Genomic DNA, 16,074 nt, shown 5'->3' with positions numbered 1-16,074 from the left:
TGCTGGCTTTGCTTAACAGGGGCAGGACATTTTTTTGTGCTAAAAAAGCTTATTTTCTCTTAATGGTGTGTAAGCACCTGTGGCCCAAAGAAGAGGGTGTGTTCAATAACAGCCTGCTGGAACCCTCTCTCTCTCTCTCTGAAATACATAATTGTAGTGGATACAGTAGTTTGCTGCATGTGCCTGTTTAGGTCTCCCTGTACTGCTTTAAAATGGGAAAATATTGCGTTAAGTGAGGATGGCTGCAAAAATGCTCTTTGTCTACAAATCAAATACAGCCACAATGCCCTGATGCACCCACTACGGTCATATAATTTTATGTGAAAACCAACTGTCATAGTCTGATGAAAAGCGCACTCATAACTACAGTGTGTCCTGATGAATTAGGGTTTAATGTTGTGGAAACAATGGTGCAGCAATAGGAAAACCATATGATGAGTTCAGTCTTTTTGGCTCCGGCTTCTTTACTTCCAGCCTTCCTTGCGACGTGGCTCGCAATTAAGTGCTTGAGTATGCTTGTATAAGAGACAGTGCAAAGGGATCGTATTGTTGCAGAGTTTGTGGTTTCTCCATGTTTAAGAACATGAAATGCAGTCCGTAGTCTGTCTATTTCAGTGTTAGAATGTCCACTTGACCACAAAGTGTTTTGGGCTGTTATGTTACTTTTCTTTGGCTGTCTGCTGTGTTCCATTGTCAGTGGTCTAGATTACATTGCAATGGTATTCCATCAAGTCCTATTAAATAATGCTCAGCAAAGGTATCCAGTTGAGTTGTCTCACCAACACCTGCCCATTGTTGACTACACAGTAGGAGGCTTCATGTTCCACCATTCATAAACAATAAATACTCTTCCTCTTCCCTTCCCAAATATTTCCTTTTTCTTTTAAACATCTCTCCACTAATGTTCTTTCTTCCCAGATATACCTTTCTCTCTCTCTCTCTCTCTCTCTCTCTCTCTCTCTCTCTCTCTCTCTCTCTCTCTCTCTCTCTCTCTCTCTCTCTCTCTCTCTCTCTCTCTCTCTCTCTCTCTCTCTCTCTCTCGGTCTCTCTCCCTCTCCCCCCTCCCGGCCCTAACTTTTCCTCTTAAATGCCCCAGCCTCCCCAGCTGCGCCTCCTCCAGCTCAGTTTACAAGGCTGTGCATAAAGATCAGCAGAGTAGTGGTTTTGGTGTTCACTGCACTATAGGGGCAAGGCGAAACAGCCAGGAGCAGCTACCGTTTTCTACTGGACCTGTCTGAATGCATGACTGAGAGCTGCTGGTCAATAGTTCTTGGCCACATGAGAGAATGCTATCAGGTCTGGCTCTTCTGCTGCTTGTCTGCCTCCTCCACATGTTGGTGACTGCCAAGGGGAACCCGTGGTCACAGGTAAGACTTAAACCATACCATGGTCTTACTATGGACCCTCTCTCTGCTTTTCCACAGGTTGGGCTGAGACTGACCGTCTGGGACTGGCTACTCATCGCTCCCAGTCCCAGCACCTTTACACGTCCCAAACAGACATTAGAGGGACTCCCTCTAAAACTATGTCCTGTATAAATCTGTATTATGAATGTAATTATCCTGTTTAGCCCGGTGCTCTTCTTAAGTCATTCTTGAGCTGCTGAACTGTAAGTTGATAGTCTGATTCTAATAGATACGTTTAATTCTAAGTTAGTTCATGCCTTGGCTATGACTGCAGACTATAGATCATGAGGAGGAAGTAGGGATCAGATTAGGTATTTACTGTGTGACTGTTTTCACTGTTAAGCAGCTTTGGCAGTCTGTGCTGTTGACTCTGTAGCACATATAAGGCAGGCTGTTATATAGTTATAAAGGACAGTGTCCTTCGAAGTTGCACTTAGTATAACTGTGGAAACTCTAAAGGGGGATGTCTGGCTTGTAATAGAGCATAGATTGGCACAGCTCCATGTGTGTGTGTGTGTAGATGATTGACTACATGGCTGTGACATCACTGTGATACTGCTGCAGACAGGTGATGTCCAGTCATAAAATAGAAAATCTCATTCTAGTGTGTACAGTATCCTGGTTTGATCTGTTCATCAAGGTCATATGCCTTAATGAAGGTAATTGTGACCAAAATATTACATGTGAATGAATGGTGTCCATGCAACCGGTTTGCTTTGTCTTCTGCTTAACATCTAAAATGTGTGACGTCAGGCGAAGCTGCAGTTGGTCATTAGGCAGGAGTTGAGATTGGTGTCTTAGAGAATGATTGTATAGGATTACGTGTTCCCCCTATAATACTCTCACTATAGGGCACCTTTCATTTCCACATGTAAACATGTAGGTGTGTCCTTAAGTTGTCCCTCACCCTGTATTTAGGCACTTTTTTAAATATCCATTCATTATGTTCCCAACACAGAACCTCTACAAACTGATACTGATGACAGAGGAAACCCTCAGTGTTTTAAAGATTGTAGAATCAACACGGTTTGTGCTATTTCAGAGACGTTTACAAGCAGTGGGCATTTATGAGGCTGCTGTGCCCTTGACCTGAGGCCTGAGGCTGGGAGAGAGGTTTGAGAAGTTTGTGGGGTATGTGAGAAAACATCCCCCAGTCATGACCAGTATAAATCACTCTACTCTTCACTGTTGAGGACCCCTCTCTTATCCAGGAGGGGTCCTCAAAAAGTATTTGAGTTACTATAGCTTGTTGCCATACTATTATCATGTTATTGCCACTTTATCCTGTATTGTATCCTGTGCTGATGTGACGTGCTACAGTAGAGGGTGTCTTTAAAATGGATTGAGGAGCCCAATAGCCCTACTCCTCTCAGTGGGAAGAGTTATCCCCACAGTTCAGTCATTATTCCTGGTTGTTTTGGATACCCACTTGGGGTTTGACACATGTAATGATTGATGTTGGGAAACTTAACCACTTCTTTTAGTGGTTACAAGCTCAGATTATTGCCTTGGCTTGGTTGACTTCCCAACACATCCATGATATTCCCAACACATCCCTCAGAGCCTGGTTCCTCTCTAGGTTTCTTCCTAGGCTCCAGTCTATCTAGGGAGTTTTTCCTAGCCACCGTGCTTCTATATCTGGAGTGGCAGGTAGCCTAGTGGTTAGAGCGTTGGGCCAGTAACCGAAAGGTTGTTGGATCGAATCCCTGAGCTGACAAGATAAAAATCTATCGTTCTGCCCCTGAACAAGGCAGTTAACCCACTGTTCCCCGGTAAGCCGTCATTGTAAATAAACATTTGTTCTTAACTGACTTGCCTAGTTACATAAAGGTTCAAATAAAAAATCTACATTGCTTGCTGTTTGGGGTTTTAGGCTGGGTTTCTGTAGGGCACTTTGGGACATCGGCTGATGTATAAAGGCTTTATAAATACATTTGATTGAGTTCGTTGACAAGTTCCAGGGATGAAATCGGAGGAAAAGTCTGTGATTCTTGAAAGTATGTCTTCCATTTACAGACAGATTGACAGATTGTGATGGTCCATTTGTCTATTTAATTTTGTGAAGCAACATTTTTTTTTAAAGTGCACATGCATGGAGAGGTTATAGGGCATAAATAGATTTTCTAGTTCTTTGTTGAAGGCTGCCAATTTTCCCTCTCTTCTGTCATAGCAGCCAGAACGGCCATATTTCCTCATTTCCTTTTAATGCTGCAATCTGATATGGAAATGTCAATTGGTATTGGAAGTTGTACAGTACCACAGCAGGTCTAGCACTACTATGGGAGCTGCCCTTCAATGTCTGATGGATGTAGTTTACAAAGTGACTTCATTATACTGTACGCAAGTGAAAATCACCTTTCACCTTGTGATCACTGAGCAGTCCCCAGCACTACAGTAGCCTACCTCCACCACAGCTGCAGATGTGTTTCCAGTGCTGACGGTGTTGAAGGCAGTGTGTGTTGTTAGCGACCCCACCCTCATTAAACACTGTTCTGATAAAGGAGCCTCTAAAGGGAAGGTAGAAAGTAACACAGCATCTCACCATGTGGGAGACAGATGCTTGTGGCCTACGCCCCTGCCAACGGTCGGCCACATGCACTTCACATGGACCGACCAACCGAACGGAGGGGGTGGGTTGTCATGCCATACTATGACGTGATACTGGATTCTGTGTGAGAAATGAAATAGGAATCAGTGGTAAAACACAAACAGACACTATTATATAGGACATGTGGCTCTGTATTTTCTGATGATATACAGGATGCCAGTATGGTCCTATTCTAAAAGCTGCCCAGTGTTTCAAATCAGCAGGTCCAATATTCAGTGTTCACAGGGTTTGCATTTGTCCTAGCCTTGGTAACAATTTAAAAGCTGATGGAATTTAGCATTTTGTTATTTTCTAAATAATCACCTTTACTTTATACCTGTATTGTGAATACTATTCAACAACAGCAGCAGCATAGATGGGTTTGGTTAAATGCGGAAGACACATTTAAGTTGAAGGCATTGTACAACTGACTAGGTATCCCCCTTTCCCATTAGAGCACCTTTAGCCTTCAGTCAGAAGTTGAGCTCATCAGACAGTAATGAACATAGTAGAGTGAGCCTCTGTCCTGCCTGCCTGCCTGCCTGCCTGCCTGCCTGCCTGCCTGCCTGCCTGCCTGCCTGCCTGCCTGCCTGCCTGCCTGCCTGCCTGCCTGCCTGCCTGCCTGCCTGCCTGCCTGCCTGCCTGCTGTGGCAGAGAGCACCTCCACCTCGTTGTGCTGTAGTGTTAAAACAGACAGGAAGGAAAGCGTACATGGACGGAGATTAAATTCATGGAATGACTGACGCATAGCTGAGGTTTGCTGCCCGCTCCAAAGCCAAGCCACACCGCTTCCTGACATCCTGACACCAACTCCCAGGCTGCCTGCCTGGGAGACTCAGCGGTAGCTGGCTGGCGTACCATACATACACCAACCCCAGATGATACCACTATGGCATGTCTAACTTCAAGTCTACACCAAACCCTTATGATACTGTACCACTATCACAAGTCTAGCTTGGGAGACTGACAGGGAGACTATGTTTATTGAATGTAAGAATTATTATGTGCATTTGGGAGTCAAACTGAAAGAGTTTAAGTTGGCCCAACTGATGTAGGATTATGTAGACATAATTTCTTGCATTCGGTTTGATTTTAAACGCTTAGAACCCACATATTTCTCATTGCCTACACTTCTAATACCTATACAGTATGACCCAGTATACTATTTACTACTACAATTTCTTCCAGAGCAATGAGTCACATTTTTGATAAAACAGACAATGATCCCCACTCATCTTTTTTTAATGTTGAGATTATGGTCAGTCCTTGAGTTTTCTATAGATTTCAGCATAATGTCATTTCCATTCGGTGGCCATCTTGCTGTAAGGTCACCTCCGCTATGAATTATTATCTGGTACGACATTGCCTCAGAATTCTCAGCTTGGAAGCCCAGTAATGTAAATATTACATTTCCAGATGAGCTGGCGTATCATTGCAAGCCAAGTCTTGATAACAGCAATGGCAACGGTCCAGCAGAACTCTCTGCTGGCTGTACAGCAAGTGAAGAGTTAACATTTTTCTCATAATGTTCACAAAACAAGGTTTGTTACTCTTTGGTCGTAAATTTGGTCGACAGGGTGTGTGTGTTTTTTTTAAATGTCAAAGTGGAGTGTTATCATTTGAAAATAAAGGGAGAATTCCTTTCATCTGAAGATATTCTCATTAGAATTTAAGTTGAATCAAATGTCATTGGTGAAGCGAGGCCAAACCATTGAGCTGACACTTAATTCTAGAGCCAGTTATTGTTATTAATATGTATTCCATTAATGCAGCATTCATTTAGTTTGTTGTCATTTGATAAACATGTTGTGACAACATGTTAGGTGTTAAAATATTAGATGTCTTGTTAAATAATATGCAAGATTTCAACCTTGGAACATTAAACAAAAAACTTTTAGTATCGGTGACCAGATACAGCTGGATGCATATCTAAGTTTGTGCACTCAAAGTTTATGTACCCTGTATTCGTGTTAAGTGTGTTAATATATTCAAATTCAAACTTTATAAACTCAGCAAAAAAAGAAACTTCCTCTCATTGTTAACTGCATTTATTTTCAGCAAACTTAACATGTGCAAATATTTGTATGAACAACACAAGAGGACCTGCAACAACTGAAACATAAACTGAACAAGTTCCACAGACATATAACAAACAGAAATGTAATAATGTGTCCCTGAACAAAGGGGAGGAGGGGGGGGGGGTCAAAATCAAAAGTAACAGTCAGTATCTGGTGTGGCCACCAGCTGCATTAAGTACTGCACTGCATCTCCTCCGCGTGGACTGCACCAGATTTGCCAGTTCTTGCTGTGAGATGTTACCCCACTCGTCCACCAAGGCACCTGCAACTTCCCAGACATTTCTGGGGGGGAATGGCCATAGCCCTCACTCTCCAATCCAACAGGTCCCAGACGTGCTCAATGGGATTGAGATCCGGGCTCTTCGCAGGCCATGGCAGAACACTGACACTGACATCAGTGTCTTGCAGGAAATCACGTACAGAACGAGCAGTATCGCTGGTGGCATTGTCATGCTGGAGGGTCGTGTCAGGATGAGCCTGCAGGAAGGGTACCACATCAGGGAGGAGGATGCCTTCCCCTGTAACGCACAGCATTGAGATTGCCTGCAATTGACAACAAGCTCAGTCCGATGATGCTGTGACACACCACCCCAGACCATGACGGACCCTCCACATCCAAATCGATCCCGCTCCAGAGTACAGGCCTCGGTGTAACACTCATTCCTTCGACGATAAACACAAATCCGACCATCACCGCTGGTGAGAGAGAACCGTGACTCCTCAGTGAAGAACACTTTTTGCCAGTCCTGTCTGGTCTAGCGATGGTGGGTTTGTGCACATAGGAGACGTTGTTGCCGGTGATGTCTGTTGTGGACCTGCCTTACAACAGGTCTACAAGCCCCCAGTCCAGCCTCTCTCAGTCTATTGCGGACTGTCTGAGCACTGATGGAAGGTTTGTGCGTTCCTGGTGTAACTCGGGCAGTTGTTGTTGCCATCCTGTACCTGTCCCCCAGGTGTCACGTTTGGATGTAGCTATTCTGTGCAGGTGTTGTTACACGTGGTCTGCAACTGCGAGGACGATCAGCTGTCCAACTTGTCTCCCTGTAGCTCTGTCTTAGGCATCTCACCGAATGGACATCTGCTGTCCTCATGCCTCCTTGCAGCAGGCCTACGGCACGTTCACTCAGATGAGCAGGGACCCTGGGCATCTTTCTTTTGGTGTTTTTCAGAGTCAGTAGAAAGGCCAATTTAGTGTCCTAAGCTTTCATAACTGTGACCTTATTTGCCTACCATCTGTAAGCTGTTAGTGTCTTAATGACCATTCCAAGGGTGCAGGTTCATTAATTGTTTATGGTTCATTGAACAAGCATGAGAAACAGTGTTTAAACCCTTTACAATGAATATCTGTGAAGTTATTTGGATTTTTACGAATTATCTTTGAAAGACAGGGTCCCGAAAAAGGGACGTTTCTTTTTTTGCTGAGTTTAGGATCATGTATACAGTGAGCAGTTTTGGTGCTCTCTCAGGGACTCATTGAGCGATCTACCTTCCTGACTCCCTGGTGGTTTCTAGGCTGGTGGGTCTGGCATGGCACCCAGAGTATAATATCATGGGAAACCCTAGTCTAAGCTCTGACAAGACCCAAGTACATTCTGACCTCAAGCCATGGACATGGCAGAGATCAGAAGAGTTATGGTCTAGGATCAGTTACAGCAATGACCGAATAAAAGTGTCTGGAGTCCATGATATGCAGAGTGTGTGGTTGATAATGAATCATTTGTGTAGATGGGGCTCCTGAAACAGCTGCATGAATCTGGATGTATTTGTGCACCATAGTGCACCCTGATAGGCCTATACAGTACAGCCGTCTGCACATGTTAATGTCAATCAATCGTTAGCTTAAATCTCGTTGTCATTAGTGTATTTCTCTGTCTAAACATCCACTCACAAACACTCTCCATTTAAACCCAGGGTCACAGTCCCACGCCTGTTAGAAACCCTAGCAGTCAGTCCACTGATGACTTTTCCCACCACATCTATAACTTCCTTTACAGAAGATGGGGTGGATGAAGGCCTCGATTAAGTCAGAACTAGTGTTAACCGGCGTTGGCAGACATACGCATAGCAGATGTTTTGGTGGTGTTGGAGGTGTAACTGTGGTGTGAGCTGACAAATAGGTGAGTGGCTGCTCTTGTGTCACAAACCATTCCCTTCCTTATTATCCCCACTGCATTAGAAATTCAAAACGGCGATAGAAACTGTAGGCTTCTAATGCATGTTTTCGTTTGAATTTGAATGTGGGGGGGGGGGGTTTATAGTCTATCCGTCTAATCGAGGTGTAGACAAAACAACATTACACATTTGAGTGTTAGAACTTGTAATGTGGCTGCATGTGATTTGTCGGATTATAAAATTGGGTGATTTTGTTGCCACGATAAGCCAACGCAAGGAGTCGCTTGTGGATCTGACAGCTCTAGTGTGTTTCTATCAACAACACCGCCAAAACAATCGCTATGCTGGTGTTGACTAGCGCAGATCTAATAGAATCTAGCCCGAAGTCTTTACAGTCAAAGAAGATGGGGGCTGGTCGACTTAAGGACTGTAAGATGTTTCCAACATTCCTGTTGACTCCAGCATAAAGTCACTGTGACCACTCATTTTTATATTCATATTCATTCCTTGTGGGAAACCACAAACCAAGGCCCCCCACACAGTTAAAAGAAACATTATTGCAAGGCAAGTGTAACCTGCGCCAAGCCTGTGGGAAAAGGATCAAGTGACATGGAGTGTCTTTGCGACTGTTTATTGACAGTTTGTGCATGTTTGTAATGAAATAAATGTTGGTTTTCATTCCTTCTTTACCCACTCAATTAAACTGCATTAGGCACTTATTTTAAAGCTCCCAAGCCTTGATTTCTGAGAAGAGGCGCCTCTGTGCACAGCTGAGGACAGGCTTGAAATTGGGATAGCTTTACCATCATAGTGAGACAGTAGTTTAAGGGTATCTAATAACCTTATAAATGCAAACTCAAACATTTGTTACAAAGTGGTTACTGATATGATGGAAAGAGACCGATAGTCTGCTGGTTCAGTTGTGTAGAATTTCATAAATTCAATTCAATTAAACTCAACAAGGGATTATTATCCCCATCATGACAAGCCAATTCCTAAAAGCACAAGACCTTACATCTGTTTTATCTGTAAAAGTACTGCTGGGGTTTATTGGAAGGTTAATGTTGTTTTCATCGACGTTCCTCACTTTGACTGGTAGTTGACTACCGTCCTGACACATCTAACCATTTCCAGATGAGGTGGATTTTAGTGACATTTAAAGGCCCATTATAGTCCTACTGAAAGGGGATGTCGTCCAGTGCCAAGCATAATTATAAACCACCCACAGAGAGCAGATTAGAAAAATGCAATGATGTGGTCTCTTAATAAATTGGGTACTTAAAACACTGTGAATCTCCTTGAAAGGGAAAAACTAGGATCCCTCCAAACTTGGTTCAGTGAGACACCTCGTTTGGATGGATTCGTGATGCAGGACCTTTTATATTTGATATATCAAGGACAGCCTGGATGACTGTTTTCAGGTTTGGGAGACAAATGACTGCTGGCTTCACTGTTTTGCATGGGGTATCATCTGTTCTCCAAAGTCTGTTTTGACAGTTTATGATTTGAAAGATATACTGTACATTAACAGTGCAACTATTTGATATCAAATAATATCCACACTGTCATGTTTGTCATTTATTGTCATGTCTTGTCCCTGTGCTCCCCATGCTATTCGTTTCCCTCTGCTGGTCTTGTTTGGTTCTTTCCCTCCTATCCCTCTCTCTCCCCCTCCCTCTCTCACTCTCTCGCTCTCTCTTCTCTCTGTCGTTCCGTTCCTGCTCCCAGCTGTTCCTATTCCCCTAATCATCATTTAGTCTTCCCACACCTGTTCCCGATCCTTTCCCCTGATTAGAGTCCCTATTTATTCCTTTGTGATCCGTTCCTGTGCCGTCGGTTCCTCGTATTGTATTCACCATGTTGTGATTGCGTTTCGCCCTGTCCTGTCGTGTTTTTTGCCGTGATTGTGTATCACCCTGTCCTGTCGTGTTTTGTGCCTTCATCAGACGCTGCGTGTGAGCAGGTGTCTCAGTCGACTACGGCCTGCGCCTACCCGAAGCGACCTGCAGTCAGTGGCCGCTTCTCCAGTTGTTTTCCCCTCTACAAATCTAGAGGATGTCAGTTATTCCGTTTTGAACATTATTAAACTCTGTTTCTGTTAAGTCGCTTTTGGGTCCTCTTTTACCTGCATGACAGAAGGAACCGACCAAGGAATGGACCCAGCGACTTCAGACGCTCGTTACACTGCCGTCGAGATCCAAGGAGCCATGCTCGGCAGACACGAGCAGGAATTGTCCGCTGCTCGCCATGCCGTGGAGAACCTGGCCGCTCAGGTTTCCGACCTCTCTGGACAGTTCCAGAGTCTACGTCTCGTGCCACCTGTTACTTCCTGGCCTGCCGAGCCTCCAGAACCTAGGGTTAATAACCCACCTTGCTACTCCGGGCAGCCCACTGAGTGCCGCTCCTTTCTCACGCAGTGTGAGATTGTGTTCTCTCTCCAACCCAACACATACTCTAGAGAGAGAGCTCGGGTTGCTTACGTCATTTCACTCCTTACTGGCCGGGCTCGAGAATGGGGCACAGCTATCTGGGAGGCAAGGGCTGATTGCTCTATCAAATTCCAGAACTTTAAAGAGGAGATGATTCGGGTTTTTGACCGTTCAGTTTTTGGTGGGGAGGCTTCTAGGGCCCTGGCTTCCTTATGCCAAGGTGAACGGTCCATAACGGATTATTCCATTGAGTTTCGCACTCTTGCTGCCTCTAGTGAGTGGAACGAGCCGGCGCTGCTCGCTCGTTTTCTGGAGGGACTCCACGCAGTGGTTAAGGATGAGATTCTCTCCCGGGAGGTTCCTTCAGATGTGGACTCTTTGATTGCTCTCGCCATCCGCATAGAACGACGGGTAGATCTTCGTCACCGGGCTCGTGGAAGAGAGCTCGCATCAACGGTGTTTCCCTGCTCCGCATCGCAACCATCTCCCTCCTCTGGCTTTGAGACTGAGCCCATGCAGCTGGGAGGGATTCGCATCTCGAATAAGGAGAGGGAACGGAGGATCACCAACCGCCTGTGCCTCTATTGCGGAGTTGCTGGACATTTTGTTAATTCATGTCCAGTAAGAGGCCAGAGCCCATCAGTAAGCGGAGGGCTACTGGTGAGCGCTACTACTCAGTCCTCTTCATCTAGATCTTGTACTACTATGTCGGTCCATCTACGCTGGACCGGTTCGGGTGCTACATGCAGTGCCTTGATTGACTCTGGGGCTGAAGGTTGTTTCATGGACGAAGCATGGGTTCGGAAACATAACATTCCTTTCAGACCGTTAGACAAGCCTACGCCCATGTTTGCCTTAGATGGTAGTCATCTTCCCAGTATCAAATTTGAGACACTACCTTTAACTCTCACAGTATCTGGTAACCACAGTGAGACTATTTCTTTTTTGATTTTCCGTTCACCGTTTACACCTGTTGTTTTGGGTCATCCCTGGCTAGTATGTCATAATCCTTCTATTAATTGGTCTAGTAATTCTATCCTATCCTGGAACGTTTCTTGTCATGTGAAGTGTTTAATGTCTGCCATCCCTCCCGTTTCTTCTCTCCCTACTTCTCAGGAGGAACCTGGCGATTTGACAGGAGTGCCGGAGGAATATCATGATCTGCGCACGGTCTTCAGTCGGTCCCGAGCCAATTCCCTTCCTCCTCACCGGTCGTATGATTGTAGTATTGATCTCCTTCCGGGGACCACTCCTCCTCGAGGTAGACTATACTCTCTGTCGGCTCCCGAACGTAAGGCTCTCGAGGATTATTTGTCTGTGTCTCTTGACGCCGGTACCATAGTGCCTTCTTCTTCTCCGGCCGGGGCGGGGTTCTTTTTGTTAAGAAGAAGGACGGTACTCTGCGCCCTGCGTGGATTATCGAGGGCTGAATGACATAACGGTTAAGAATCGTTATCCGCTTCCCCTTATGTCATCAGCCTTCGAGATTCTGCAGGGAGCCAGGTGCTTTACTAAGTTGGACCTTCGTAACGCTTACCATCTCGTGCGCATCAGAGAGGGGGACGAGTGGAAAACGGCGTTTAACACTCCGTTAGGGCATTTTGAGTACCGGGTTCTGCCGTTCGGTCTCGCCAATGCGCCAGCTGTTTTTCAGGCATTAGTTAATGATGTTCTGAGAGACATGCTGAACATTTTTGTTTTTGTCTATCTTGACGATATCCTGATTTTTTTCTCCGTCACTCGAGATTCATGTTCAGCACGTTCGACGTGTTCTACAGCGCCTTTTAGAGAATTGTCTCTACGTAAAGGCTGAGAAGTGCTCTTTTCATGTCTCCTCCGTTACCTTTCTCGGTTCCGTTATTTCCGCTGAAGGCATTCAGATGGATTCCGCTAAGGTCCAAGCTGTCAGTGATTGGCCCGTTCCAAGGTCACGTGTCGAGTTGCAGCGCTTTTTAGGTTTCGCTAATTTCTATCGGCGTTTCATTCCTAATTTCGGTCAAGTTGCTGCCCCTCTCACAGCTCTTACTTCTGTCAAGACGTGTTTTAAGTGGTCCGGTTCCGCCCAGGGAGCTTTTGATCTTCTAAAAGAACGTTTTACGTCTGCTCCTATCCTCGTTACTCCTGACGTCACTAGACAATTTATTGTCGAGGTTGACGCTTCAGAGGTAGGCGTGGGAGCCATTCTATCCCAGCGCTTCCAGTCTGACGATAAGGTTCATCCTTGCGCTTATTTTTCTCATCGCCTGTCGCCATCTGAGCGCAACTATGATGTGGGTAACCGTGAACTGCTCGCCATCCGCTTAGCCCTAGGCGAATGGCGACAGTGGTTGGAGGGGGCGACCGTTCCTTTTGTCGTTTGGACAGACCATAAGAACCTTGAGTACATCCGTTCTGCCAAACGACTTAATGCCCGTCAAGCTCGTTGGGCGTTGTTTTTCGCTCGTTTGAGTTTGTGATTTCTTACCGTCCGGGTAGCAAGAACACCAAGCCTGATGCCTTATCCCGTCTGTTTAGTTCTTCTGTGGCTTCTACTGATCTCGAGGGGATTCTTCCTTATGGGCGTGTTGTCGGGTTGACAGTCTGGGGAATTGAAAGACAGGTTAAGCAAGCACTCACGCACACTGCGTCGCCGCGCGCTTGTCCTAGTAACCTCCTTTTCGTTCCTGTTTCCACTCGTCTGGCTGTTCTTCAGTGGGCTCACTCTGCCAAGTTAGCTGGTCATCCCGGTGTTCGAGGCACTCTTGCGTCTATTCGCCAGCGCTTTTGGTGGCCGACTCAGGAGCGTGACACGCGCCGTTTCGTGGCTGCGTGTTCAGACTGCGCGCAGAAGAAGTCTGGTAATTTTTTTTCTGCTTCTGCTCCTGGTCTTGCTGGGTCTCAGTCTGTTCCCTGCCATCGCATCTCTCCTGTTCTTGTCCCTGCCCTTGCTGTGTCTCAGTCTGTCCCTAGTTCTCATTTTTTTTAGAGTAGTACCCTAGTTTCCCTTTTTATCGTTTTTCGTTACGGTCCTGAGGAGAGGAGTTGGGTTCTTTCTCGGGACGTGCTGGACCGTTTGATCTATGATTTCCTCCGTTGCTGCCAGTGTTCCTCCTCGAGAGCGCCAGGAGGCGCTCGGTGAGTGGGGGTACTGTCATGTTTGTCATTTATTGTCATGTCTTGTCCCTGTGCTCCCCATGCTATTCGTTTCCCTCTGCTGGTCTTGTTTGGTTCTTTCCCTCCTATCCCTCTCTCTCCCCCTCCCTCTCTCACTCTCTCGCTCTCTCTTCTCTCTGTCGTTCCGTTCCTGCTCCCAGCTGTTCCTATTCCCCTAATCATCATTTAGTCTTCCCACACCTGTTCCCGATCCTTTCCCCTGATTAGAGTCCCTATTTATTCCTTTGTGATCCGTTCCTGTGCCGTCGGTTCCTCGTATTGTATTCACCATGTTGTGATTGCGTTTCGCCCTGTCCTGTCGTGTTTTTTTGCCGTGATTGTGTATCACCCTGTCCTGTCGTGTTTTGTGCCTTCATCAGACGCTGCGTGTGAGCAGGTGTCTCAGTCGACTACGGCCTGCGCCTACCCGAAGCGACCTGCAGTCAGTGGCCGCTTCTCCAGTTGTTTTCCCCTCTACAAATCTAGAGGATGTCAGTTATTCCGTTTTGAACATTATTAAACTCTGTTTCTGTTAAGTCGCTTTTGGGTCCTCTTTTACCTGCATGACACACACACTGCTTCCTGTATATGTCCCATTCCCCTAAGCCATTTTACCATATGAAAAGGCTTGGAAAACCTTATCAGACAGCACAATTTTTCTAAAAACACTACTGACGCCTCTTAGTCACATGATATTTCATACATTGACGGATGACTCAGATTACGGGTAATAAATGATGTGACTCTATATTCACACGTTAACACACAGTGATTCAGAGCTTTTCTCTGGAAAATGGCCACAGACTGCCATTACTCGCCAAGCTTGTCAAGCTGTAGTTTATGAGGGGAAGGAAGGAACAGGTTTCTTTCTCCTGGGATTAATGCTAAACATTGAAATTATATCTGTGATAATGTTGTTGCTTAAAGTCAGGGTGTTTTAGGGTGAAAATTGAGAAGACCACTCACTTAGTATCCCAATTTTTTTGTGATAGCCTTGCATACTGTATATGTGATGTATGAAAATAAAATGTGTAAACTCATATGGAACAATCTGGTTTTCATCATATACCATTCTTACATTTGAGTGCCTATAGGCTACAGTATGTATCCATAATTCCACATAGGCTAATATAACATTTACCCTGTTTGGACATTTCTCAGGGCTCTTAGTTTGCTATTCCCTCTCTCATCGCTTATTTCCTGTGTAGAAGGAGGTGGTGTGTATTTGTTTTGGCCTGGGTGGAGTGTTGGCCCAATGCAGACCTCGTTGCAATGGGTGGGCGAGTGCCAGGCTTCTGTCTCCTGAGCCTACCCCAATCTCCTCAGTCCACCCCTAGCCCTGGCCTGGCTACCATCTCCCCTGTTCCAGCCACATGTCCCAGCCTGCATCCAGCCTGCAGCTGACTGTCTGACTGCAGCTCCAGGAAGAACTAAGTCTGCTGAGAGAGCATGAATCTACAGCAAAACCCTTTTTAATTACCACTGTAGACTGCTCTTCATTTGTGTGATTATTCTATGTAAGTCTAGTTATGTCCCGTGCTTAAGGACCACACACAAAATGTTGTGTAATATTTTTTATGAATGTTGGGACATAATATATACAGTTGGTCTGAGAAAATACACCGGTTTAGCAAGGCAAGATCCCCATTAGTCCTGGTTTGGGATTGGGATGAAATTGTTTGTGACAGGGTTTTGTCTAGAAATGGGGGGGATTATTGACTGGACTGCTGAACGTAACGTTCCCTGAGAGATACTGACTGACTAGAGACTAACGTTGGCAACCGTCCAATCACAGAGGAGCTTTGTATCATTAAAACAAAACAGTTTTTTTGTCCCCTGCTGACTCCTCCCTTGGTCATTCGGTTTGAGGTTCGAGTGCTGACTCTCCACTGCCCAGGGGTCTGCAATTATAGAAATACGGTGGCCTGCTGGGATCAGTCCCAACCAGGCCCCTGCCTGCAGCACATGTTCACACAGCGAGCTACTTTTATGTCTGAATTGGCTGGATTTATCGACTGCTGATTTGAGTGTTCTATTCTAACCTTATCCAGGCTTCCTGTAATTTATGAGTGCCAATGTGACAGAGAAAGCTAACACCCTCGAGGATTTGCTTTGGGAGCCATTACTACTCTAGCATCATGCCAAGAATATGCCTGTTGTTGGAATGAAGCCGGCTCAGGCTAATTGGTTGTTGTGTTATGGTAGTTAATTATGTGCAGCAGGTCAGGGAGTTAGAGAGGTGAAATAACATGGGTTTGTTTATGAATATGTTGGATAGGCTTTGGTTTATTATCTCTCATTCTCCCCTCTTTACTTGATTAATGAGGTTA

General features: G+C 45.5%; 1 protein-coding gene across 2 annotated transcripts in view; it reads left to right on the top strand.

Annotated features, from left to right (window-relative positions):
* The window catches only part of LOC124035017 (thrombospondin type-1 domain-containing protein 4-like), a 52,994-nt gene that overhangs the window by 29,981 nt on the left and 6,939 nt on the right, over nt 1-16,074 (top strand). The window contains exon 1 of one of the 2 annotated variants that reach the window (XM_046348414.1): nt 1,147-1,367. The exons of the other annotated variant lie outside the window; for it this stretch is intronic. Within the exon in view, the coding sequence (XP_046204370.1) occupies nt 1,287-1,367 (81 nt within the window). The 5' untranslated portion in view covers nt 1,147-1,286. Of the gene's footprint in view, nt 1-1,146; nt 1,368-16,074 lie in introns of those variants that run through there. 2 annotated transcript variants of the gene reach the window in all.

Source organism: Oncorhynchus gorbuscha, linkage group LG05, assembly GCF_021184085.1.
Source record: "Oncorhynchus gorbuscha isolate QuinsamMale2020 ecotype Even-year linkage group LG05, OgorEven_v1.0, whole genome shotgun sequence".
NCBI lineage: Eukaryota > Metazoa > Chordata > Actinopteri > Salmoniformes > Salmonidae > Oncorhynchus > Oncorhynchus gorbuscha.
This window is presented reverse-complemented; position numbering and strand designations above follow the sequence as displayed.